This window comes from Aristolochia californica, unplaced genomic scaffold (genome assembly GCF_029961685.1).
Source record: "Aristolochia californica isolate CCGP_79_NKW_82.1479 unplaced genomic scaffold, dmAriCali1.0.hap1 SCAF_15, whole genome shotgun sequence".
In the NCBI taxonomy this organism is placed as follows: domain Eukaryota; kingdom Viridiplantae; phylum Streptophyta; class Magnoliopsida; order Piperales; family Aristolochiaceae; genus Aristolochia; species Aristolochia californica.
Window position 1 is genome coordinate 20396025 of NW_027181826.1, and position 23857 is coordinate 20419881.

The 23857-nt window shown below is 38.7% G+C and overlaps 1 protein-coding gene across 2 annotated transcripts; it reads left to right on the plus strand.

The window, feature by feature from the left end:
* Positions 1 to 942: 942 nt before the first annotated feature.
* On the plus strand, positions 943 to 23857 carry LOC137952015 (187-kDa microtubule-associated protein AIR9-like). Of its 2 annotated transcripts, none has more exons than XM_068799058.1 (38): positions 943 to 1149; positions 1990 to 2853; positions 3600 to 3671; positions 4163 to 4228; positions 4629 to 4700; positions 5857 to 5922; positions 6008 to 6070; positions 6146 to 6211; positions 6532 to 6631; positions 6817 to 6918; positions 7621 to 7853; positions 7941 to 8055; positions 8392 to 8512; positions 8650 to 8825; positions 8969 to 9104; positions 10757 to 10860; positions 10960 to 11007; positions 11321 to 11505; positions 11679 to 11796; positions 16767 to 16894; positions 17666 to 17834; positions 18171 to 18289; positions 18467 to 18635; positions 18934 to 19018; positions 19117 to 19190; positions 19287 to 19406; positions 19680 to 19875; positions 19978 to 20099; positions 20188 to 20395; positions 20709 to 20782; positions 21017 to 21155; positions 21264 to 21445; positions 21530 to 21685; positions 21815 to 21946; positions 22081 to 22139; positions 23095 to 23127; positions 23237 to 23368; positions 23461 to 23857. In XM_068799058.1, the coding sequence occupies exons 2-38, from the start codon at positions 2008 to 2010 to the stop codon at positions 23635 to 23637; spliced, it is 5163 nt and encodes a 1720-aa protein (XP_068655159.1). In that variant the 5' UTR covers positions 943 to 1149; positions 1990 to 2007; the 3' UTR covers positions 23638 to 23857. The 2 variants fall into 2 exon arrangements, with proteins under 2 accessions (XP_068655159.1, XP_068655160.1); XM_068799059.1 differs by having other exon boundaries at positions 10760 to 10860.

A 23857-nucleotide genomic window follows, 5' to 3' on the forward strand; every position in this document is an offset into this window, starting at 1 on the left:
TATTATTTGAAAATAATTAAGTTATAAATGACTGGACAAAACCATTTGGGAGACATATAGTAGGGCTTATACGATATAAAATAATTAATCAAACCAAGGTCTTAGACTATTTTTTTCTTCACATTTATCAAATTGACACCCTACAGAGTTGTAGGACTTCATCGTCTAATCGGGTCAATTTCTTTTACAGATATATTAATTTACTCGTCTATAAATACATTAAAATACTATAATTTATTAAAAAATATAATGACAAATAATAACACAAATGGTCCATACTACTACTATCCAATAGAGATTTGTAAAAGACATTACATTATAATATAAAACACATGCTCCTAGACACCGGGTACCATGCTCACATTTCTTCCAAGCTCAAATTTCAATGAATTATTTATTAATTATTAAGCTATTTCAATCAGTTTATTATCCTTTAAAATATTGAATACTATTTTGATTTTATAATTAATATATGTGACACGTGTCAAGTTTAGGCAGATTATAATACTCACTTAAGGCGAGTTTACCGCGAGTAAAATGTTTCCATAGAAGTCGGGCTCGGACACGAAAATCCGAGAAAACTTCCCAGTCTTTTCACAGAAAAGACAGAATTGCGCCACGACAACGCTCGTGAGATGGACGGCCAAGATCGATTCAGTGTTCGGGTTTGGGTGGCAGTGGGGCCCGCGAAGACCGAATAATTCTTTTGCAGCAGGGGATATTTTCGTCAGCTATCACGTTAGCCGCTCGCTATCCGCAAACTATTTTTTTATTAATATTTCGGCGATTGATTTTGCCAGGGAAAGGTCGCTAATAACAGGTGGACTTTATCATTTTTAAGGCTCGGTAGTTGTTTTCGGAGTGCGAGTTGGTGGAAGCAGAGCTCGTAAATTGTTTTGGCTTGGCAAAATCGGGTCACGATTTTTTAAAATTTAAACAAAAAATTCAGGAAAGAAAAAGACCGGACAGCGAAAGTTGAGCGGGCTTCTTTCTTCAGCTGAGGCTGCCGGTGATTTCCGGACCGACTGGCGCCGGCATCGTCTGCTCTCACTCCTGCTCTCCTCTTCGCGTGCAATACGGAGGTATCGGCAGATGCAGGCCCGAATGCGGGCGTCGGAGTTCTAGTTACGCCGATCTAGTGCCTTCTTGGTAAGATCGAAGTTATTTCTTGTTTTGGTGGTGCAGGAAGGTTGTTTTTCTGTGTGTTACTCGTCGCTGGCATTTTCTGTGTAGATCGTTGTTAAATGCTTCCGTACGTATTTCAAGTTACTGCATTTCGTCTCAGATCTTGAGGTGTCCGACGGTGTGAACTAAATCTGATGATCTGCTTTCAGTTTAAAGCGTAAATTGAGGGGTTTGAGTGGTTTTGGCCTTGTATTCTCAGGTGGAAATAGTGAATTTCTTAACTTAGGGAGGAAATGTGTCTTGCTTTTAGGAGTCATTTTTTAGAGGTGTTCGTCTTTCTTTCTGATACCAAAAAAAAAAAAGCCTGTCATTTTTTACGTACTCCGGCCCGGTGGAGAGCTCGTACGACTGTGGGTTTACCAGTTTTGAGTTACTATATGAAGCTTGTGGTTTTCTATTACTTAGTCTCCTCACAAGGATGGATAAGTTCTATCTCCGATCCCAGCATTGACTTCCGGAGCAGAGGAACAAAAACAAGCTGTCTGTTTTGTTGAGTTACAGTGATCCTGAAATTTCTGGTAGAGGCGGCGAGTCCTACAGTCTCTATGCTATGTCTTAGTTCAGTGAGCCCCATTAATTTCGCCTCTCAGTTCAATTGTCCGCTTTTGTTTAATGTCCCCAAAATTCCTCTGTTCACATAGGGAAATGAGAATGCTATGTTTCTCCTATATAAATATATAAATGTTATTTTTATTGTTTTAAGATTAGGCTTTAACTTTTGAGGTAATGTGGAATTTTCCTTGAGACTCCATGTTGAACTGTAGTTTAACAGTTCTTTTATTTTTGTATTTATGTTCGTTGCAGTTTTGAAGTGCTCCAGGGATGGAGAAATACCCTCTAAATTCTGAAGAGGTAGTGAAACAGCAAATTTTGGAATCGGGAAAACAAGTGAATTCAGCAGAAAGTGTTAAAAAGAGTTCAAAGACATTGAAAATCGGTGCTTCCTCAGTCTCCAGTTCTTCTGTATCAGTTGCTGCAAGCAAAAGAAGAGTAGAAGCCTCAACGGTTTCTGGTTCAAGTACTAGTACTATGAAATCAGCAGGCACAAAATCATCTCCAAGCTCAAATGCAACTTCTTCGTTGAAAAGAAGAAACAGCACTGGGGGAGTGCTGGAGCAGCAAAGAGTAGCGCTTGCAAAACCTGGGACCAATGGCAGTATCACACAAGCAGATAAACAGGTGACACGCTCTAGGCGCAGTTATGAGGCTCTCACAGAAAGTAGAAGAGCATCACTACCCACTAGTATACCAAAAGCCTCTACTGCAGGGGCTTCTGCGGAAGTGAAGAAAGCATCACCTGCTTCATCCAGTACTAGAAGTTCATCCACATCTTTGAAATCTGAGACCAGTAAGCTGGATTCGGCGAAGAAGACCTCCATTAAATCATCACTATCAGTTTCTACTAATAGAAGGATCCCATCTTCTTCTTTGGATAGTAGTGGCAGTAGCAGCCTCAAGAGGACAATTTCGAAGGTCTCTTCTCCTTCAGTTCGCTCTCCATCAGCTCGTTCTCCATCAGTTACGAGTAGCTTGAAGTTGAGTTCTTTGTCTTCATCAGTGGACCGGGGTTCTTCCTTATCAGGTAGACGGAGGACATCAACTCCAGACAGTCGAGAGTCTCGTTTTATGATGCTCCCACAGGTGGAGGTCAAAGCAGGGGATGATGTTGTAAGCACTTCAATAACTAAATTTCTTACCAAGTGTTCCAATTATTTGATAGCTGTCCCAGATTAGGGTTGGAATTTGAAATATTGTTTCAGTTTCTATATTTAGCCGAAGAAACTTGGGTTTCTGATGTAGTGGAGTCTTCAAACCCATACAAACTGAACTCCTTATTCTTGTGTTTTAAAACCGTGGAACCCAAACAGTTTAATGTGTTGGCTTAGACAAGTAGGAATATGATTTTAGTAGTGACTGAAAGCTAGTTTAGCGGTCACAACATTAATATTAATTTTATTCACAAATACGAAATGGTCAGTCTACTTTTTTGTCACAGGTATTTTTGTCTTTTTCCTTTTTTATCTTTTTCACTGGCTTGAGCCAAAGTTCAATGGCAACATTTGAGTGTTATTAAAGGGAGATCTTGTGTCAAACCTTGTTGGTGTCAGCTGATCTGCTTTTCTAAGTTGCTCTTTGATTCTATTTTTTTCTCTGTTTTATAATTTCTTACCTTTTTGGGGGCTTGTCATTTGTTCTGTCTTCCTTTCTCAATATAACCACCAGCTCTCAGAACTGAAAAAGAGACATATACAGAAGAGAAAAAGAATCATATACATATCTGCTTTCATGATAACCATGTGTTGTAAGACTTGAGAACCTTAATTGTACTTTTCTTGAAAATTGCTCATGCCATACTTGTTCTTTATTAAACTTATATACTTTGGTCATAGTTTCTTGCTTCTTGATGGCTTCAGAGGCTGGATCTTAGGGGTCACAGAGTTCGCAGTCTTAAAGCAAGTGGATTGAACTTGTCGCAAAATTTAGAGGTGAGTAGTCTTATACTGATATCATCTAGCTTGATATATCTCATGACTTTGATTTTTCCAAGTTTAGTTGTCTGGAGTTGTTACAAAGGTGGGAATATACATTCCTTATATTGTTTTTGCTTGACTGGCTTTTTTGGGTAATTGGGTCCAGGAATTCATCAAACCAAATGCTTAATTGAAATGAACTCATCAAATTATGTCCAACAATTGGGTGAAAAGAGTACCTGCCCCTTAGGAATTGACTTTCATGCTAGACACAGGAACCTTTTGTGATGTCAGCAGTCAGTCATGCTTGAAAGTGCCTCACCTTTCTTACATCTGGTAGTGCATCTTTACCACTGCTTATCTGAAGGGCAGGCCCTTGTATCACATTTTTTGTCTTGTTGATATTGTCAGGAAGGTTTAATAGAAGAAAAGAAACTGATGACTGGATACTATGCAGAATTACTGCCTACTTTTGAGTTTTGATTGATATAACTCCTCTGTTGCAGTTCGTTTATCTCAGGGACAATCTGTTGTCTTCCTTGGAGGGAATTGAGATTTTGAAGCGGGTTAAGGTTTGTTATCTTAACTTGTTTCCTGTGACATGTTGCATGTAATACTGTTATTTCTTCTAAGTGGGCTTAGAAATTTGTAAAGCTGCAACCAGAATGATCCAGGTGATCGTTATGTGGAGCAGCAGGAGTTACTCTTGGGCATACAAAAAGCTAAAGAATGTTAGTCTAGGACATCCTAAAAGCAAAAATATTGATGGTCTTTTTATTTTATTTTTTAAAGTAACCCACCACCTTGGTCCAGTTGATCAGTAAAATATGTGTTTGTTTCAAATAATCTCCCAATATTAAACTATTATTTACGGGGTTCTGAAGCCATCTGATGCATTTGTGCATGTTGATATGTCAGCAAGTGTTTTTTCCCCCCTCTTTGAAGCTGATGAACTTTCTATTTCGTCACCAGGTTCTTGACCTCAGCTTTAATGACTTCAAAGGGCCAGGGTTTGAGCCCCTTGAGAATTGCAAAGCTCTGCAGGTTCGTGCTCACTCTTGTTTCTTTATGTCCTCAAAAGAACCTTACTATACATGAATAATGCTTACGATTCTTCATATATATATATAGATGTTTGCATGACCCAATATGCGTATACATCTAAAACATCAATCATTTGGGTTGATCTTTCAGGTGTTTTATGGTACTTAATCACAATGCCATTCTTCTGGAAGTCAGAATTATTATGGTCTTGCAACTCTCCTCCCCCCAAATAAAGGATAAACAAGAAATCTAATTATTTAGGATCTAAAGTATGCCCATTTTGTGTGGAAACTTTTTTGGTGTCCTCAGTCAATAATTGGAGGTCCATTTGGCTCCAACTTTTGTATGGGCCTCTTAGAAAAAATGTGGCTGCAGTTGCAAATAATGAGATGGGTGGAGGACATGAGTTTTGATTTGGTGAAAAGCAAGAACAGGAAATTATAAAACCTAGAGGAAGAAGCTGAAAAATTTGAGAAGGCTATGGCATAGATGAGGCAACTGAGATGCTCCCATTTGCTATGCGGCAGAAATTCAGCTTTGCACTTGGAACTAAAAGTGGATGATTTGAGAGGTATTTAGTTGGTACTATTAAGTTGGGTCCGAGGCCCATCCCAAAATGGCTATCCAAGTTAGAAAACCACTTTCTCAACTAATTAACCTAAGATCTTTATAATCACTAATCCTTGTGAGACTATTCTTTAGCACCCTTTCTCTTGTGTAGGCCCTCTTTAGTAGCTTCTACATGTGGACAGTTTGGGTGGAGGTCCACGTATGAGCACTTACTTTGGTTCCATGTGAAGTTGGGTCTAATACCCATCTCAAAATAGTTAGTCAAGTTAGAAAACCTTTTTTTTTCAACTAATAAACCTAAGATCTTTATACTCACTACTCTATGTGACATTATTCTTTAACAAATACATGGGGTGAGCTGTTTCATTAGTTTATTGTAGTCTTTGCTTTAGACGTCTCCAAGTTTGACAGCTTTTACAGTCATTAAGTAAACTTGGTTTGATGTGTGAAATTCAACATACATGTTTTGTCCATAATTTGTTTGTGGAATCATTAAAAGATCACCCAAGGTTTGGCCGTGTGCTTGTAGATTTGTGTATCCATAAGTTGAACATTGAACACTTATTGAGTTGTGTTATCTATGCAGCAACTCTATCTTGCTGGGAATCAAATCACCTCACTCATGAGCCTTCCTGAGTTACCCAATTTGGAGGTATGGTTATGCTGCTATTTTTAATGTCAGTGCCTGATGTCAAAATCATGTCTCATAGTCTAAGAATTTCCTCTCTTATTTTCAGTTTCTATCAGTTGCTCAAAACAAATTAAAATCCCTCTCCATGTCGAGTCAGCCTCGATTGCAGGTTTGCTGGTATCAAATTTGTGTCAAGCATTACCCAACCTATTGCTTACTCATCGTTTCTCTTGCGTTTATGCAGGTACTAGCTGCCAGTAAAAATAAAATATCAACACTGCAGGGTTTCCCACATTTACCAGCTCTTGAGGTTGGCTTTGATTTCTCTCTCAGTTGTTTATTACTTATTTTTTGTCATGCATACCAGGTTTTTTATGTTGTAGACACTGCCCTAAAATCTTCAAAAAGGTTTTACTTTTTCATGTTATTGTTGTATCTGTTTTCATTTCCAAAGTAGAATATGGAGCTGACTGCTGCTGATATACATGCTTTTTCTGATAATGATATGGCTTCAGTCTGCATGTATATTGCTCTACCCTGTCCTGTAATGCCTGTATCCCTCAGTGTTGTAAATTGACTTGATTTTGTTCAAATTGATTGACTTCTTAACGATAATATTATTTGGTGCAGCATTTGCGAGTGGAGGAGAATCCAATACTGAAGATGCCTCACTTAGAAGCAGCATCCATATTACTTGCGGGACCCACTTTGAAAAAGTTCAATGACCGAGGTATGTCATAATTCATTCAACGGAGGCAGGAGTATTGTTCTTTGCTATGAGCTGTTTTGTCAGGTTCTCTTGTGTAATTGTTTCATTAATTCATTGAGTTTGTTAGTCGCTTTTGTTTCTGACACAGTCTGTTCATTGTGGTGCATATGAACTAAATTTTTTCCATATATTCTTTACCCATGCAGACCTTTCTCGTGATGCGGTAGAAATTGCTAAACGTTACCCTGCTCACACAGCTTTATGCATCAGAGATGGTTGGGAGTTTTGCCATCCAGAGCTAGCTATAGGTGAGACTGGTTTGACTATTTAATTAAACAGCGGATATAGTGGTCTTGGGTCTTCTGGAACTACTAAATGCTCAAACAACTGATGGTTGAGTAGAAACCATATAATTGCCACTGTTTTGTTCTTGGACCTTATCGCAGGCTAATGTGCTACATGCTTTCTATTTTTATTAGTTCCTTTTTCCTGATCATCTATCTTCTGAAGGTAGTAATCTGGTTGTCACAGTATAGGTTAAGTGATTGTGGTGCCATTCCAAGGGAAATAATTACTGGTTATATACAAACTGCACTGATAGAGGAAAGTTTCCTGCATTGTTGCTTGGCTTTATTCATCCTACTTCACCATGAATTTTCAATCAGAAGCACCTCTTCTGATAAGTCAATTTCTCCAAATAATTTTATGAAGCTTAAGTTTTCTCTGAGCTTCCTTTGTCTTTTTGCTTCTGCTTTTCACTAGGGCTACCTCAGGCTTATGCTGTCTTCTGGAATAATGGGTTGCATATTCTGTAATAGTTCATAAGTTTTCTTATTACCTGCTTTACCCTACCTTCCATTTCAAATTGAATTTTCTCATTGTCCTGTTATCCTACAGGTTCAGAAATTTTACATTTGGATTTGATAGCCTCTAGTGTCTAGCATTAAAGGACTGGATGCCTGTATTTTGTTTGTGTATAGCTGTTTGTCATTTATTTACTGTTTGGACAGATTCAACTTTCCGCTTTCTTATTGAACGGTGGACGGATCATTTGCCACCGAGCTATATGCTCAAGGAAGCATCTGTTGATCAACCATTTGAAGAAGACATCTGTCGTTGCCATTTCATATTTACCAAAGAACACACAATTGATGGTGATTCGGAATTGGTTCTGAAATACCAGTGGTTTATTGGAGAGATGACTCCCACAAATTTTGTGCCTATTGCTGGTGCAGTTGGAGAGGTGTGAACATGTAAATTGTACCTTTAGTGGAATTAACTTATGATGATAGCTCTTGTTGATTTTTTGAAGATTTTTGTTGATAATTAGGTTTACTGGCCAAAGCATGGGGATATTGGAAAGTTCTTGAAAGTCGAATGCATTCCCACAGTGGCGGAGACTGAGTATCCCTCTATATTTGCCATTTCTTCACCTGTTTCCGCAGGTAATATCCATAATGAGGCCATAAGGCTTCTTTACAGAAGAGATACTTTGTTGAAAAACTCGGTGATTTTTCAAATAGAGAATGAATCTGTACAGTTGGGAAGAAAAAGTTCAGTCATATACATTCTTCTAATCTTGATCACTGCTTCCAGTCTGTTGAAAGTTGCCTTTCCCTTTGGCTACACAGGCTAGTCAAACATGAATAAACTGAATCTTTCAGTTTTATATATCATTTGCTGACTAAGCTTCTTTTTTTGTAAAATAAGTTGTTGGCGAATTGTATGAGAGTCGCCACTAGTCATGCTGTTTGGCATACTTAATTTGCTTTCTTGATCAGGAACTGGATATCCAAAGGTTATCAACCTGAATGTGCTTGGGGAACTTGTAGAAGGAAATGTTATCAAGGGCTCTGCTGAGGTTGCATGGTGTGGTGGGACCCCAGGAAAAGGTGTTGCCAGGTGCGTTTGCTTTCATGTACTCATCAATTTAATTTCCTAGGACATTCTGTATCATTTGAAATTTTTACATATTTGATCAGCCTCTTGTTGCTTATTCAAGAAGATAACTATATAATATAGTTTCAAAATATCTCCAGCTGGTTGAGGCGAAGATGGAATAGTAGTCCTGTGGTTATAGTTGGGGCTGAGGAGAAAGAGTACCAGTTGACTTTAGATGATGTTGATTCAAGTTTGGTCTTCATGTACACCCCAGTAACAGAGGAGGGTGCTAAAGGAGAACCACAGTATGCAATGACGGATTTTGTAAAAGCAGGTTGTACTTCATTGATATCTGTAATACGTTGATGTTTCTAATTGTTATGCACGGTATCTGATAGGGTTACCACTGAAGGACTGTAGTTTGCTATGAACATTTTAATGGCTAATAGTGCCCTAATATTGGTATTTTATTCCCAGCTCCTCCATCTGTCAGTAGTGTACAGATCTTAGGTGATATAATTGAAGGGCATACCATCAAAGGTGTTGGTGACTACTTTGGAGGGAGGGAAGGCCCTAGCAAGTTTGAATGGTTACGTGAGAACAAGGAGTCTGGGTGTGTTTTCTTGCTTCTTTTCAAGCTTACATTGAGTGCTTTTCACTGTCACTCTAGAACAATGCTACTCTCTTTTTTATTTCTTCATTTCCCAATAGTTTAGTCTTGCATATTGAGTACTTGACTTGTGTCAGACAAATTTTATTATGCATAGGATTGGAAAGGTGACTCTCTCTGCTTGTATTGTGTCTTGATTTTCAGGTTTCATCTTATTTATATGGTAGAATCTTCTAAAATAGTTTTTTACTTGATACACAGATATGGGCTGCAACTGGGTTGTGTCCATAACTTTATTTTGTGCTTCTATATGATGCATTATTGGATGGTACTTGATGAATGCTTGTGTAACACCAACATTTATCAATGTTGCATTGAATGCTTTTAAGAATATTATGGTAGAGTAGTTATGTCCTCCTATTTTAGGACTACTGGACTCTTTGACTCCAAACTAACTGGATGTATATGTATTTTTTTCTGGGGATTTGGTGACCCATGGATTCTCTGATACGGTTCGAATAATACAGGTGGATGAATCATCACTGTTCCAGTCAAAGGGTCTGGGTGTGAGTCAGTATGGTGTTAATATAATTAGTTACATGTGTATGCGAACCACATCCTATATACTTGATACACATTTCTAGTCTTTTCTGTGGTTAGTTGCAGTAGGAGTTTCATGACTAGCTGATCCTTTGTATGTTTTATTGTATTAGAAGAAATTTAAACCCATTGGAAGGAAGTAAATAATTTAGAACACGTGAAAGCATCCTAAATAACTTGTTAAAAGTTTGGTCCAGGTCCAACTCTGTATGATTCTCATCCTTTTACAATAAACTTAAACATTCACTTATTAAAAAAAAACAAAAAATTGTGTTCAGGTTCATCCCCAAATGACCAGCCAATCAGCCAAATTAGGATGTAATTTTCCAAATAATAACTATATGATTTTTCTAGAATGTAATCTATATGAGACTATTCCCACTAACTCTCCCCTTCTAGGCTGATGCAAATGGCCAACTGACCTGACACTTGACAACAGAAATGAGGTACAAATTAAATGGGACACATATTGGACAAATTTGGTCCAAATCCAACTCAAAATGACTAGTCAAGTTAAGAGGCCATTCTTCAACATTAACCAGATAATTTTTTTTAGTACTTTCCACTAACATAATGAGATGGTGATGGAAATTAAAAGATATCTTAGGAGCACAACTGTGTATCAGTGAATTGGTAATCTCAGTAGAGGAATAATAAGATTGAAAGAAATGAAAACTATTCTTCTGACACCCTTAACTTTCCTCTGCTTTTTCTAACCAATTTTTTATAGTGTGTGTCCAGTGCCAAATTATGCTCTTGACCTATCAAAATTACTTAAATTTTTTTTTTATCAGAATTTTGAAACATAATGTCTGTATCCAATTGCAAAAAGAGAAAAAATGAAGCAGTAAGAAGTTTCTTTCTTTCATTCACTTTTCACAATATTATTTGTGCCTCAGTTTGTTGTCACTTCTATAGGAAATAGAAGACTAGTTATCTGATATATAATATTTCATGAGAAACACATACTGTTTAACACTGAAGAGTGGAGTCTTTGACTTGACTCTTTGCTGCTGTAATTTCATTGATTCTTTTTTTTTTTTTGGGGAGGGTAGCAGTGAGTTTGCGTTGGTGTCGACTGGTACTGCTGAGTATGCTCTGACTAAAGAGGATGTAGGCAGACGACTGGCCTTTGTTTATATACCTATCAATTTTGAAGGTACTAAGATCCTTGTTCAGTTTACGGTGAAGACACTTTTCTCTTTTTGTGCCAAAGGTAGAAGTTGTGATTGTAGCCTGAGGTTTTGACTTATTTCAGGGCAGGAAGGAGAATCCATCTCATCTGTTACTGATGTCGTGAAGCGAGGTACTAATTACATGATACTCACAATTCTGTTTTTCAGTGATAACTATTTATCTTGAGAATATTGTTTTTTCATTCCTGCAGGTGACTGAAACTTTCTTGTAACTGATAATATCTTTAAATCTGTTATTTCTTCTGCATTTGATGGAAACCTTAGTCCAAGATTGCTGTTTTTGTTAGATAAACATTAGACATCAGTCAACTCACTCCCTGCAAATATTTAATGTCCATGTTCTAATGTTTGGATTATGTGGAGTGGTTTAATTAACAATATATTTTGGTTTACTCTTGTCTCGGTTTTTTGGTTTGTCTTCAGCTCCACCTAAAGTGACTAATTTGAAGATAGTTGGAGACTTGAGGGAAGGGGGCAAAGTGAATGTAAGTGCTAATGTCACTGGAGGAACCGAAGGTTCTAGTAGAATCCAATGGTTTAAAACTAGATTCTCAAATCTGGAAGGTGAAAATGGTCTTGAAGTTTTAACTGCATCCAAAATAGCAAAGGTGAGGATCTTCCATACTTCAGTTATTTATCAGGAGAATTCTCAGGATTGTCTCATCCTCAACTTATAATCTCTTTTTCCAAAAGTACTCTTTGTTGCTTTTGTGGGTTTCTTCATGAAGCTTGTTATCGGCCTCTGATCTTCCATTAAAAAGAAACATTGGCTTTTGTGCAGGCATTCCGTATTCCATTAAGTGCGGTTGACTATTACATAGTTGCAAAGTTTACTCCTATGGCTCTAGATGGTGAATCTGGCGAGCCAGCATTTGCTATTTCGGAGAAAACAGTTGAAAGTGAGTATAGAATCCTTGGGTTTAGACTTCATTGATGACACCCATGTATGAACACAATGATCAAGAAAACAAATTTTTACCTACAAATGCTATTGCGCACGTAATGGATTCGCTAATTGTGTTAGTACATTATCCTATTGTCATTTGCAGTGGCTTTTAGTTATGATTGTCAATCGTTTCTTTGTGGAAAGATGAGCTCTGTCCTAAATTCTTGTCTTTCAATTTTATTTGTTGAGATTTACATGTTGTAGCTTTGGAATGAAACTGCAGGTGAGCATGGATCATATTTGTAGTGGATGAATTAACTGATGGATCTTTGGTGTACATCGATGAAGTTCTTATTAAGGAAAAAATATTGTATTATTCTTGTAGGGGGTAGTAAAACTATCTTTTCTGTTTTCAAAATTTCGTTTCTTTTGTGGGTAATGAGAAGAGAGAATTCATTAAAAGAGGCCAACGGAGGGGCAATAAAGTACAATCGGAGGAGAGCATCAAAGAAAGTGCTCAGCGGGCTAAGCCAAAAAAGAAAATGGGAGAGAAAACAAAAGAATAAGCAAACCAAAATACAAGGAGAAAAGAAAAACCAAAGGGGGAGGCTCAGGCTGAAAGTGAGATGCTGACGGTGGACCCCCTTCTCAGCTAAGTTATCTGCCACCCCATTCACCTCCCTCAGAACATGCTGCCAATGAATGGGCGTGGATCTACAACTATCCTTGATCTTGTCGAAGTACTCCAGAAATCGCCTAAGCGTGGGCTTATTTTCTGATGTCCGCGAAATGATTCCACGAAATGATTGCAAGGGATTAATCCTTAACAACCAGTAGGGTCAAGAACTACTTGACATATACCTGAAGGCCCTGAGGAGAGCTCAGAGCTTTCAACTGTGGATTGACATTACCCAAAAGGTGCAGAATAAACAAGAACTGTCCCTAGTGAGTCCCGAATCACTCCCCCAAGTCTAGGATTCCCCCTAGAGCTGCTGTCAAAGTTGAATTTCAACCAATTTTCAAGAGGCTACCGTGCAATCAGCTGCACAATGCAATGCGGGGTCGAATGGTTGATTGATTGCCAATTTCTCCTTTTAATTGAGTTAGGCAGATGGTCAGTGTCCTTTAATTTGTTTGCCCAAAACAAAATGTAACTTATAGTCTTTTTAATGATTTTTCCATGGGAAGATTGCTTACCTCAAAAATTCTTTTTTTTTTTTGTGCTCATTCCAAATGTTTCTGGAGATTGCTGAATGGTGAGGTGCACAAGTTCTTACTGGTTTTGCTCTAGGGGATAGATTGAGAGAGGAGGATAAATGAAGGGGGGTGACAAGTCTGAATCCCAAATTTAAGGGTGCATGACCCCCAAATTTGCTGAGTGACTGGGCAATGGAGAAGGTAATTCATAGATTTCGGTTGGTTCTCACAACTTTCATGAGGGGTCATCCAAAGTTCTCTCCCTCTTGGAGAGATGATTAGCTGCAAGAATCTTGATTTGAGGGCACACCTAAGAAAGTTGGCCACTTTTGAGGGGCTGGGATTTTCCAAGGAGTATTCCCCAAGGGAGTGGAGTCAAGATTGACCCAACACAAGAATGAAAATTGGCAGGCAACCAAGTAACAGCTATAGGGATCTCGATTTCCATACCATGGTATCAAGACCCCAACCCCTTATATATCTTTCTTCTAGAAGGATGAGAAGATTCATGGCCTTAGTGATTTCATCATATGTGAGGGCTCTTCTAAGATTAAGGTCCCATGCACAAATGTTAAGACTGTTTCGAGTGCGAGTCTCCAACAATCACATTTTGGGTTTGCTGCCTCTTTGTAGAGATGTGACATTGGCCACACAATCATCTTGAAGCAATGTTTCATGCCAAAAGGTTGCGTGTTATCCACTCCTCACATGGATAGAGTAATCACACCCAACCAAAGGCCGCAACTTACAAATGGTTTTCCATAAGCTAGAAGCTCGACTTGGTGGTTTGGTAGATCGAAGCCACTAGGAGTCACTATAACGATGCTTCACCTCAATTATATTTTTCCACTTGCTATTCTGTTGAGTTTTTTGGGCATCGGTTCCATCACAAATGACTAGCCACTCAAGAGGTTTATTGCTCAACCTTGTAACCCATTAATTTTTTTTTCTCATTTTTCAATGTGGAATTGTTACCTACTCATCACATCTTCCAAAGCCACTCGAGCGAAGAGTAGAGCTCACTAACCTGATTTTTCGAATACAAAGACTACTTAGAAGTAAGGTTTTCAAACTTCATGTCAACTGACAAGGTGGTGCTTGAACTCATTTGCGGTACCCCTCCAAAGGAATTGTCTTTCAATGGCTTCAATGTGGTTAGCTATTGATGCATGGCAACTAATGAAGGAGAGGTAGTAATTAGGGAGACCTGCTAGGGTGGCTCTCCTGGACACTGATAGGTGATTATCATACTAATTTGCGAGCGAATCCTCAAAATAGTTAAAGATGGGGTCCAAAGGGCCTTCCTAGGCGTGCCCAAGAACAAGTGAAGACCAAGGTGATAGGGGAGGGTACCATTTCAGTACCAAATTTGCCAAATAAGAGGTGACCATTAATGTTAGTGCCCATGAGCATAGGCTTTGACCAATTTATCCTCTGGCAGGGGATCAATTCATAGATTTAAAGAAGGGCTTCGATACTGGTTAGTTGATCAGTGTCCCCACTGATCAAGCAAATTTTGTCATGAATCACAGGGGTACCACCCATCAAATACTTAGTGATGAGGAAGGAGTCCAATTTTTTTGCTTAGCAAAGGCAAAGAGAGTTGATAGAGCTTCTCCAACAATGTTGAAGAGCAAGAAGAATGAATGTGAAGATAGGCAACTTTTTATCTACATTTTCCACCTATACCCAAAGCCTTTTCAAAATAGGACAAGGAAAGGCCAATTAACTTTGTCGAAAGCCTTTTCCATGTCCAACTTTTGAATGACCCTAGATTGGTTACTTTTTTTGAAGGAATGGAGAAGTTCATAAGCTGAGAAGGCCACATCAAGGATTTGCTTGCCTTTTAGGAAGGTACACTATTTATTGCTAATGACATTTGGAAGGACTTTACCTATGTCAGAGTGGTTCCGTCCACTCTTGTTAGAGTTTGTGGTCTGAGTTAGGTACTTGGCTTTCCGCACCTTAAACGGCTAGTCTTTTCGGGTTGTATTGGCTAGGTATCTGACTCAGAACTTCGTAGTTAAGCGAGCCTGGGCTAGAGTAATTCTAGGATGGGTGACCTCCTGGGAAGTACTCTTGCCTAGGACTTTGACATGGTATCAGAGCTAGGCACGCCACGGCCCGCGTTCGTATCCCGTGAGAAGCGGCTCCAGAATGGGCGGGGTGGGTGTCAGAGTGGTTCCGTCCACTCTTGTTAGAGTTTGTGGTCTGAGTTAGGTACTTGGCTTTCCGCACCTTAAACGGCTAGTCTTTTCGGGTTGTATTGGCTAGGTATCTGACTCAGAACTTCGTAGTTAAGCGAGCCTGGGCTAGAGTAATTCTAGGATGGGTGACCTCCTGGGAAGTACTCTTGCCTAGGACTTTAACAACCTAGTCTAGTGGATAGGCAATTAGCTTGTAAGACTCAAGATAAGGCTGATGGCGTGAAATCCACTAGGGTTCTTGGCTCCTTCCTATTTTGGGATGGGTGCACTAAAGGAGGCTCCTACAGACTTATCGATGATGCCATTTTGGAAGAAGTAATTGAACATTGCTAGAGTATCATTTATAAGAAATTTCCTTCCAAATTTGTAGAATTCGGTGATGAATCCATCTGGCCTTGGGGCTTTTTTGGATGGGAAGGAACTTACCGCAGCAGCAATGTTCTCTAGGGAGAGAATGGCAACTCAAGAGAGGCGACATCAAAGGAGAAAGAGACATGAACTGCGGGGTAGCAAGGACGGATCTCTGAGGAAGGTTCTTGTAAGGCTTTGCAAAGAAGGCAGAGAGAGAGAGAGTTAGATATTGCTGTTTGATCAGAAGATAGAGAGCCAATAATCTTAAGAGACATGATAGAATTGCTTCTAAAATGAGCAGATGGCACAGAATGAAGGTATTTGGAGTTGGCATCTCTCTTAGTCAACCATCTAAACCGAGCAAATTGAAGATTGTTTCCTGCAGAACAATAGTTTCTAATTGAAGCTTTAGGAATGTTTGAGATTCATTCTCAAACCGAGCAAGGTTGCAGGATTCCTCAAGCAAGTCAAACTGCTGAATTTGAGAGAGGTCAGTTTATTTTTTCAAAGAGCTACGAACCGGCCAATGGTTGATTTGATTTTTCAAGCTCTTCAATTTCAGAGCAAAATGGTGGCAGGGGATGCCTGCCACTGAGATCTGATTCCACCATGAGCCAATTAGATCAGTATAACCCTTCTTCTTCAAACCACAAAAGTTCAAAGCAAAACGGACTGACATGCCTATTGATGCTTGAATTATCAAGGGATATCATGCAGTGATCAGAAGTCGGCTTCAGGAGGGCAGGAATAATTTCGAGTTTCAAGAGAGTTGGGGGGGTGAAGTAAGCATCGATCATTTGCATATCCAACAAGACAAAATTTCTTGCTTTAGTTATTTTATTTAGCTTTTTTAATTGCGATAAAATAACTGGTAAGTTTTTCGTACGTTGACTATAGTTCCACTGACAGATAACACTTAAAATTGTTCTCGGAGGATAGAAAAATGTTCTTTTTAATTTTTTTTTGTTTTAGTTGTGGATGATAGCAAAATCTTCTTCTGTTTTTAAAAAATTATTTTACTTGATTTTTTTAATTTACAGTTGACATTATCTGTTATTATTACATGACCCAATTGGAGCTGCAACCTCAAATAAGTTTTTATTTTGCTTGCAACCTGTACAGGTCATAGGTCAAAATAGTGTTGTTACCTTTTTACAGAAATTTTAGCATTGAGCAACCAACACCTGCTGCTTTCCTGTATAATGATTATCTCTTTATCTATTGGCAGCTTTACCCCCGAGCCTAAATTTCTTATCTGTCACTGGTGATTACTCAGAGGGTGAAATGTTGACAGCATCATATGGGTATATAGGGGGCCATGAAGGAAAAAGTCTCTACAATTGGTATCTTCATGAGGTATTTATTTTGCTGAAAGAATCACTTTATCTGTGCTTCTGCAGCACAGAATTCGGAAACAACTGTCTTGTCACTAGGGTTTCCTGAGGCAAATTTTCTAATTACATCTTTGAATGTAAATGTCTCTTAATTGTACTAGTCATTGCAAATTAAAATAGCAATGGCTTTGATCGGCCACATTTTCTTTAATGTGCCTTCTGCAACTTATACTGGAAGTTCGTTGTGGAAGTGATTGTCACTAGTTCAACATAGTTGAAGACATCCATGCAAAATTTTTCAAAAGTAATGCTGATTACCAAAAAAAATTTCATGTAATAAAAAGTATGGGTTTTTCACTAATCTTCTCAGTCATAAAAATATGAGAAAATTGTTTGATTGTATAAGAGTAAAGTGGTGCTTATCAAGTAAAAGACTAGTGTTTTTTTTTTCTCCATTTATCAGAATTGCTGGAAGGCATTAGCAGTCACCAATGTGGTAAAAAATGTAATTCAGTACGAAGTACAAACATGACGTGGATGTAAACATCTAATAATGGATCTGGCATATGATGGATCAGGATAGAGTAACAGGTTCTATGTAGCTGAACCCAACATAATTGGGAGAAGACTGGTGACACTTGTGATAATATACTTTAACCGTCTGATATATTTTCAAGTATACATTGGTTTAAGCTCATGTGCCTCACCGGATTAGCACCAGTAACTTGTCTGATCTGGTATTGGCACATTGTGCAGCGTGCTTGCAATATTCTTATGATTTGGTGTTGTGCAGGGTGAAAATGAGATAGGCGTTCAAATACCTGAGGCATCTGGTCTTCTTCAATACCGCATTACCAAAGAGGCCATAGGCAAGTTTGTTTCATTTAAATGCACTCCTGTACGAGATGATGGAGCTGTTGGTGAACCGAGAACTTGCTTGGGACAGGAGCGTGTTCGTCCTGGTGATTACATTTCCTTATGCATTAAGAAAATACTGCTTGATCTTTAAACCTTTCAACATGCAGTAGTATTGTGCTTTTGCAAGATTATTTTTGCAGTAGTAAAACCATGCAGTAAAAAGGAATTATAAATGACAGTTCCAAGTGGTTATTAAGAGTAAAATCATGTATACATTTAAAAAAAAAAAATTTCTGACAGGTTTTGATTGTAATGTTTAATGTGTCAGTTTCAGTGTTTCTGGTAGTTTTAGAACATCATTAATTAATTAGAAATTGGGTGAGATTCCAGTTCTGGTGATTTGCTCTAATACTTCTGTTACTTATGGAACTGCCTTGCAGGAAGCCCGAGGTTGCTTTCCCTGCAGATTGTAGGGGAGGAAATTGAAGCTTCTGTGTTGAATGTTGACAAAAAATATTGGGGAGGAGAGGAAGGAGATTCAGTTTTCCGTTGGTTTGTGGTATGGGGATTTGTGCTTATCAGATATGAGTGGTACCGGTTAGCTTAAAATGGTTAATATTTGTGGAATATTAAAATACATGTGGTTGTTAATAATCATAGATTTACTGGATTAATGAGCGTCAGTCCTTTTAATTGAGTTTTTATTTGGTAGATAAAATAAGTTTCATGATTACAGACCAATCCAGATGGAACAGAGAGAGAAATTACAAGTGCATCAGCTTCCTCATATACCCCATTGAAGGAGGATATTGGCTGTCTGATATCTGTTTCATGTGAACCTGTTAGAAGCGATTGGGCTTGTGGCCCTACTGTTATCTCTGAGAAAGTGGGACCTATTATACCTGGTATGTTTGGAGATTCTTGTGATTTTCATAAAATTTTGTTTGCAAGTAATTCTTTGGACAATGGTTCACCAAATTCTTATCAGCTACCAAGTGCCTGATGTGTAGGCTGCTGTATGGCATGTATCAGTATCAATCTCCTCAATTACTATTGCATAGCAGGTTATACAGTGGAGCATGCTGGGGATTCATATGGTCTTCTGCCTCTGAAGAAGTGTTTTCAGGCTCAGAGGATAATTTTCTTTGAACAAAATTCAAAATTGTTAGTAACTAGGAAGTTTTCTTTGTTGTGCATCTGCAGGATCTCCTACATGTCAGTCTCTTGAATTGCATGGGTCAATGATGGAAGGACAGCGTCTAGGATTTATTGCTACATATAGTGGAGGGTAAGACTCTGCACTAATCTTTATATTAGATATCTTTATTTTAATTTTTTGTTCCCTAATTGTGTCCGAATTTGAAGTTAATCTTCTATAACTTTCAGCGAGAGAGGCAATTGTACCTATGAGTGGTATCGGGTGAAAGGGAAGGGGTTGAAGGACAAAATAAGTGGTGATGGTGAGTAGATAATCGTCAAGTACCTCTTCTGCCCTATCTCATGAGTCAATTTTAGCCTTTTAGACTAAAATCGTAATGGGATATTTCTATTTGCAGAGTTTCTTGATTTAACTTTAGAAGATGTGGGTAGGCGTATTGAGTTTGTCTACACACCCACGCGGAGGGATGGATTAAGAGGAAAAGTGAAGAGCATTGTTTCAGATGTCATTGCTCCTGGTAAATGGCATTTTTTTTGGGTTCTAGAACTATGTGTTAAGTTATTATTATTGTTAATTATCTGTTTAAAATAAGTTATTGTGTTTGCTACATTTTTTGTCTATATTGCTTGCTTGTGTTTAGGATAAGTTGCCACTTGTAGCTTGGGTTTATAAACTTGTCTATGACTGAACTCTATTTCTCTTTGGCTATCTGTTAGGCAAACGACTAAGGAACTGTTGGTTTTGCATGTACGCTTCCATTTCATATCTCTCATTCAATTTCTTTCAACAGCAAATCCTGTAGGTCTTGAACTTCTTATTCCAGACTGCTGTGAAGATACGGAAGTGGTTCCTCAGAAATCTTATTATGGTGGGCAGGAAGGTCCTGGAACGTTTATCTGGTCCAGGACCAATAGGAAGCTGCAGGGATCTGAATTAAGGAACATATTGGATGCTTGTGAAGATTCAGTCGTTCTTGGGAAAGCACCGTAAGTTTAACATCTCCTGGTTGGTTATGATATTCAATCTTGTCAGTGATGGTAATTCTTCTGAAACTGCCCATTTTGCTGTATGTTGGGTTATTGAGACAGAACATACACACCATCACTGGAAGATGTGGGATCTTATATAGTGCTGTATTGGGTGCCGATGCGTGCTGATGGGGTTTGTGGGGACCCACTGGTTACAATTAGCTATAACCCAGTTGCTGCAGGTACGCCAAATTTGTTTTCACAGGTGCTCTATTGTACTAGTATTCTTTTTGATTACTGACATTACTGTGAATTGTAATAAAAAAACAGCTCTTCCAGTAGTTTCCAATGTTCATGTGAAGGAGTTGTCTACTGGTATATATTGTGGAGAAGGGCAATATTATGGTGGATACGAGGGATCTAGCCTATTTAGCTGGTATAGAGAAACTAATGAAGGAACAATAAACCTCATAAATGGAGCTAACTCAACTACCTATGAAGTTACAGATTCTGACTACAATTGCCGCTTATTATTTGGGTAACTCTTCTATCCTATCATATCTCTCTCAAGTTGTTTAGTGATGCTTCAGTCATGTGCTATGGAATATTAGTTGTGGTACCAAAGTAAAGGTAGACCTATCGTTATTTCTCCAGGCAACTTCATCTATGTACTGCAAGGATGGCATAGTTAGCTTCTTAGTATTTTTCTTCTCGTTATCTCTTGAATGGCCTGCACTTTGATTTTCTGGTGTTTTTTTATTTTTTATTTGACAATTGATTTCAGTCACTTGTTGTGCCACATACACGTATTGCATGTCTCCTAATGAACCATGTTAAAATATTTCCTGTAGTTATACACCCATTCGCTCGGATTCAATTGTGGGAGAACTCAGATTGTCTGAACCTACTGATATCGTCCTTCCAGGTAAACTCAAATATTGTGGATTATGAGCCATGAATCCATCAATTGCCTTCTTTTTTAAGTTACTCTTTGAATTGAAACAGATTTTCTCTGATACTAGTTGCCAATATGGCTGGCTTGATCTGTAAACTACGGAGCCCAAATAAAGTTTTCTATTTTGCAAGTACAGGATATTGTTTGGATGAGCAGAAAGGTATTGCTGGCCTCTAATCATATGCTTTTATATTTTATCTGTAGAGCTTCCGAAAATTCAGATGCTTACTTTAACCGGAAAGGCAATTGAAGGCGATATACTCACAGCTGTGGAAGTCATCCCAAATAGTATAACTCAGCAACATGTATGGCAAAACTATAAGAAAAATGTTCAATACCAATGGTACAGGGCTTTACTTCTCCTTTATGTATCTTTCTTGTCTCATTTATTCTTGATTGAATTACTTCTTGTCATCATTCCATATGGCTGATGTAAATTTTAAATCTGCAGGTTCATATCCTCAGTAGACTCAGAGAATCAATCCTTTGAGCCATTGCCGTCACAGCATTCCTGCTTGTACAGGATGCGGCTGGAGGATATTGGTCGATGCTTGAGGTGTGAATGCATTGTCACAGATGTTTTTGGCCGGTCAAGTGAACCTGCGTCAGCTGTAACCTCTCCTATTTTACCAGGTCTAACTGAATCAATTGATTGTCTACTCTATTCTGCTTGTGCATGAATTATTACATTCTGATCATGGCAATTGCTGCTTTCAGGAATTCCAAAGATTGATAAACTGGAAATTGAAGGCAGAGGTTTTCACACAAACTTATATGCTGTTCGTGGAACTTACAGTGGTGGAAAAGAAGGTAAAAGCCGGATTCAGTGGCTGAGGTCAATGGTTGGAAGTCCCGATCTTATCTCAATACCAGGTTGGCACTAGAGCACAAAATCTGTCAGTGGTGATCTTGCAAGTCATGCCATTTTTCTGGCTCCTTGATTGTAAAGGTTCTCTATCCGAACTTCAGCATTTCACTAAAGAAAGTGTCCTGTTGCTACAGGTGAGATAGGGCGGATGTACGAAGCTAATGTTGATGATGTGGGGTATAGGCTGGTGGCTATCTACACTCCAGTTAGAGAAGATGGTGTTGAGGGACAACCTGTCTCTGCATCGACGGAGCCCATTGCAGTTGGTATAGCTAGATTTTAGTTCTCTTTCTCTTTCACACTCTCTCTCTCTCTCTCTCTCTCTCTCTTTGTTTCTATTTCTCTCTCTCTGTCCTCCAGATTCCAGTTTTGATCTTACTTTCTTTTCCTATATTTTCAGAACCTGATGTTCATAAAGAAGTGAAACAAAAATTGGAGCTTGGAGCTGTGAAGTTTGAGGTGATATCTACTGAACTTATTGAGATCTTCCTCTCTTGATGTCAGATGAAGATGTCGTCTATATTATCATGTGTTGTAGTTAATAAACATGCAAATGCCATGGTCCTTGTCAAACCCAAAATGCCTAGTGACAAAAAATGCTTCATGATGATTCTTTTTCCATCTTGAGCAAGGAGTTGAATTTCGATGAAACATAGTTTAGTTAAGCACAAACAAACACTCTCATCAGTGGATTCTTCACAGATAGAAGGTTTCTAATTATTCACAATGGTGAGGTTACACATTTGTTGCCACCCAAGAGTGGAAAAAAGCCGTAGGCGATAACTGCAGGGCTCCATGTAGTAGGACTCCTAAAATCTGACTTGGCTTGGCCGAGACAGTTTGTATCCACAGAGTCAAGTGTGCCTTCTTCCAGCCCAAATGGCATGTGGTCAAACTGGAAAGGCCTAAGTCAGATCTGAGTTGGACCGAATTTGATTGAATTAGACCAATTCTTGTGTGAGATGGGGGTCCTGCTGGGTCAGATCCCTGCCAGCCTTGGAGTTCTATTTTGACCCGTGCAATTCATGAATCTGGCAAGACGCAGAACCACATTGAAAGCTTTCTGCATCACGGTGTTCTGACCAGGTGAAGGGTTGACTTAGATGCAGGAAGTGGTGGTTCGGCTGAGTATCCTCCCCCTCCGACTTGCCTCCAGGTCTTCCTGAGTCCAGATGGTGACCCAACTTCTTGGTTGGTCTGACTCAGTTTTCCTGCTGTTTGAGTTGGTTGCTGAGTCCAGGTTGGAACACCATGGTCTGCAACGATAAAGAAGATTATGGCATGGTAGCTCTAATTAATTCACTGAATCAAATTTGTGGATGTACTTCTCTCTGTTAACTCTTCATCAGTGACTGATTGATGATGTACCATTATACTTTCTACGTTTAACATATGTGTATTCTTCTGTATGCAGACATTGTGTGACCGTGATCGCTCACTGAAAAAGGTTCTGCCTGCTTCCTGGCTAGCTATATCTCTTTTTATTATCTCCAAAAAAGAGAAGGACTTAATGAAATGAACACCTTTGACAATGCACTCTCCTTGTATCTCTATAGGCTCCAGGATCAGGCAGTTTGGAAAGAAGAATTCTTGAAGTCAATAGGAAAAGAGTTAAGGTTGTCAAACCTGGTTCGAAGACTTCTTTTCCAGCTACTGAAATTCGTGGATCTTACACTACTCCATTCCATGTAAGCTTACTCTGTACATATTAGTTATTTTATCCATAGTCTTGAGGAGGTTCTATCCTACTGAATGATCAAATATTTCACCATTTCAACAGGTGGAACTATTTCGAAATGACCAGCATAGGTTGAAGATTGTAGTGGATAGTGAGAATGAAGTGGATTTGATGGTCCAAACGAGGCATATGCGAGATGTTATTGTTCTCGTGATCAGGGGCCTTGCACAGAGGTTCAACAGTACTTCCCTCAATTCTCTCCTGAAGATCGAAACATAGAACCGCTTCTATACAGAGAAAAGATAAAAAGGTAGTAACATATACCTTGTAGCTAGTTGTGATTATATTTTTTCTTTTTCTTTTTGGTTTTTCTCTGTCAAGTTTGCTCTTTATTCTGCTGTAAAATTATTCGGTTTTCCTGGGGTTGCAAAATAATATCACTTGTATGTATTGATGCGGTTTGCAATTCGTGTAAAATTTTCTGGTAAGTTGTGGCTTA

What these genes read in the sequence shown, in the direction of transcription:
- LOC137952015 (XM_068799058.1), top strand. Translation starts at nt 2,008, where the DNA reads ATGGAGAAATACCCTCTAAATTCTGAAGAGGTAGTGAAACAGCAAATT. An exon ending in GTCGTTCTTGGGAAAGCACC is followed by an intron (nt 19,876 to 19,977) that starts GTAAGTTTAACA and finishes TTATTGAGACAG; the next exon opens with AACATACACACCATCACTGG. An exon ending in TTGGAGCTGTGAAGTTTGAG is followed by an intron (nt 22,140 to 23,094) that starts GTGATATCTACT and finishes TTCTGTATGCAG; the next exon opens with ACATTGTGTGACCGTGATCG.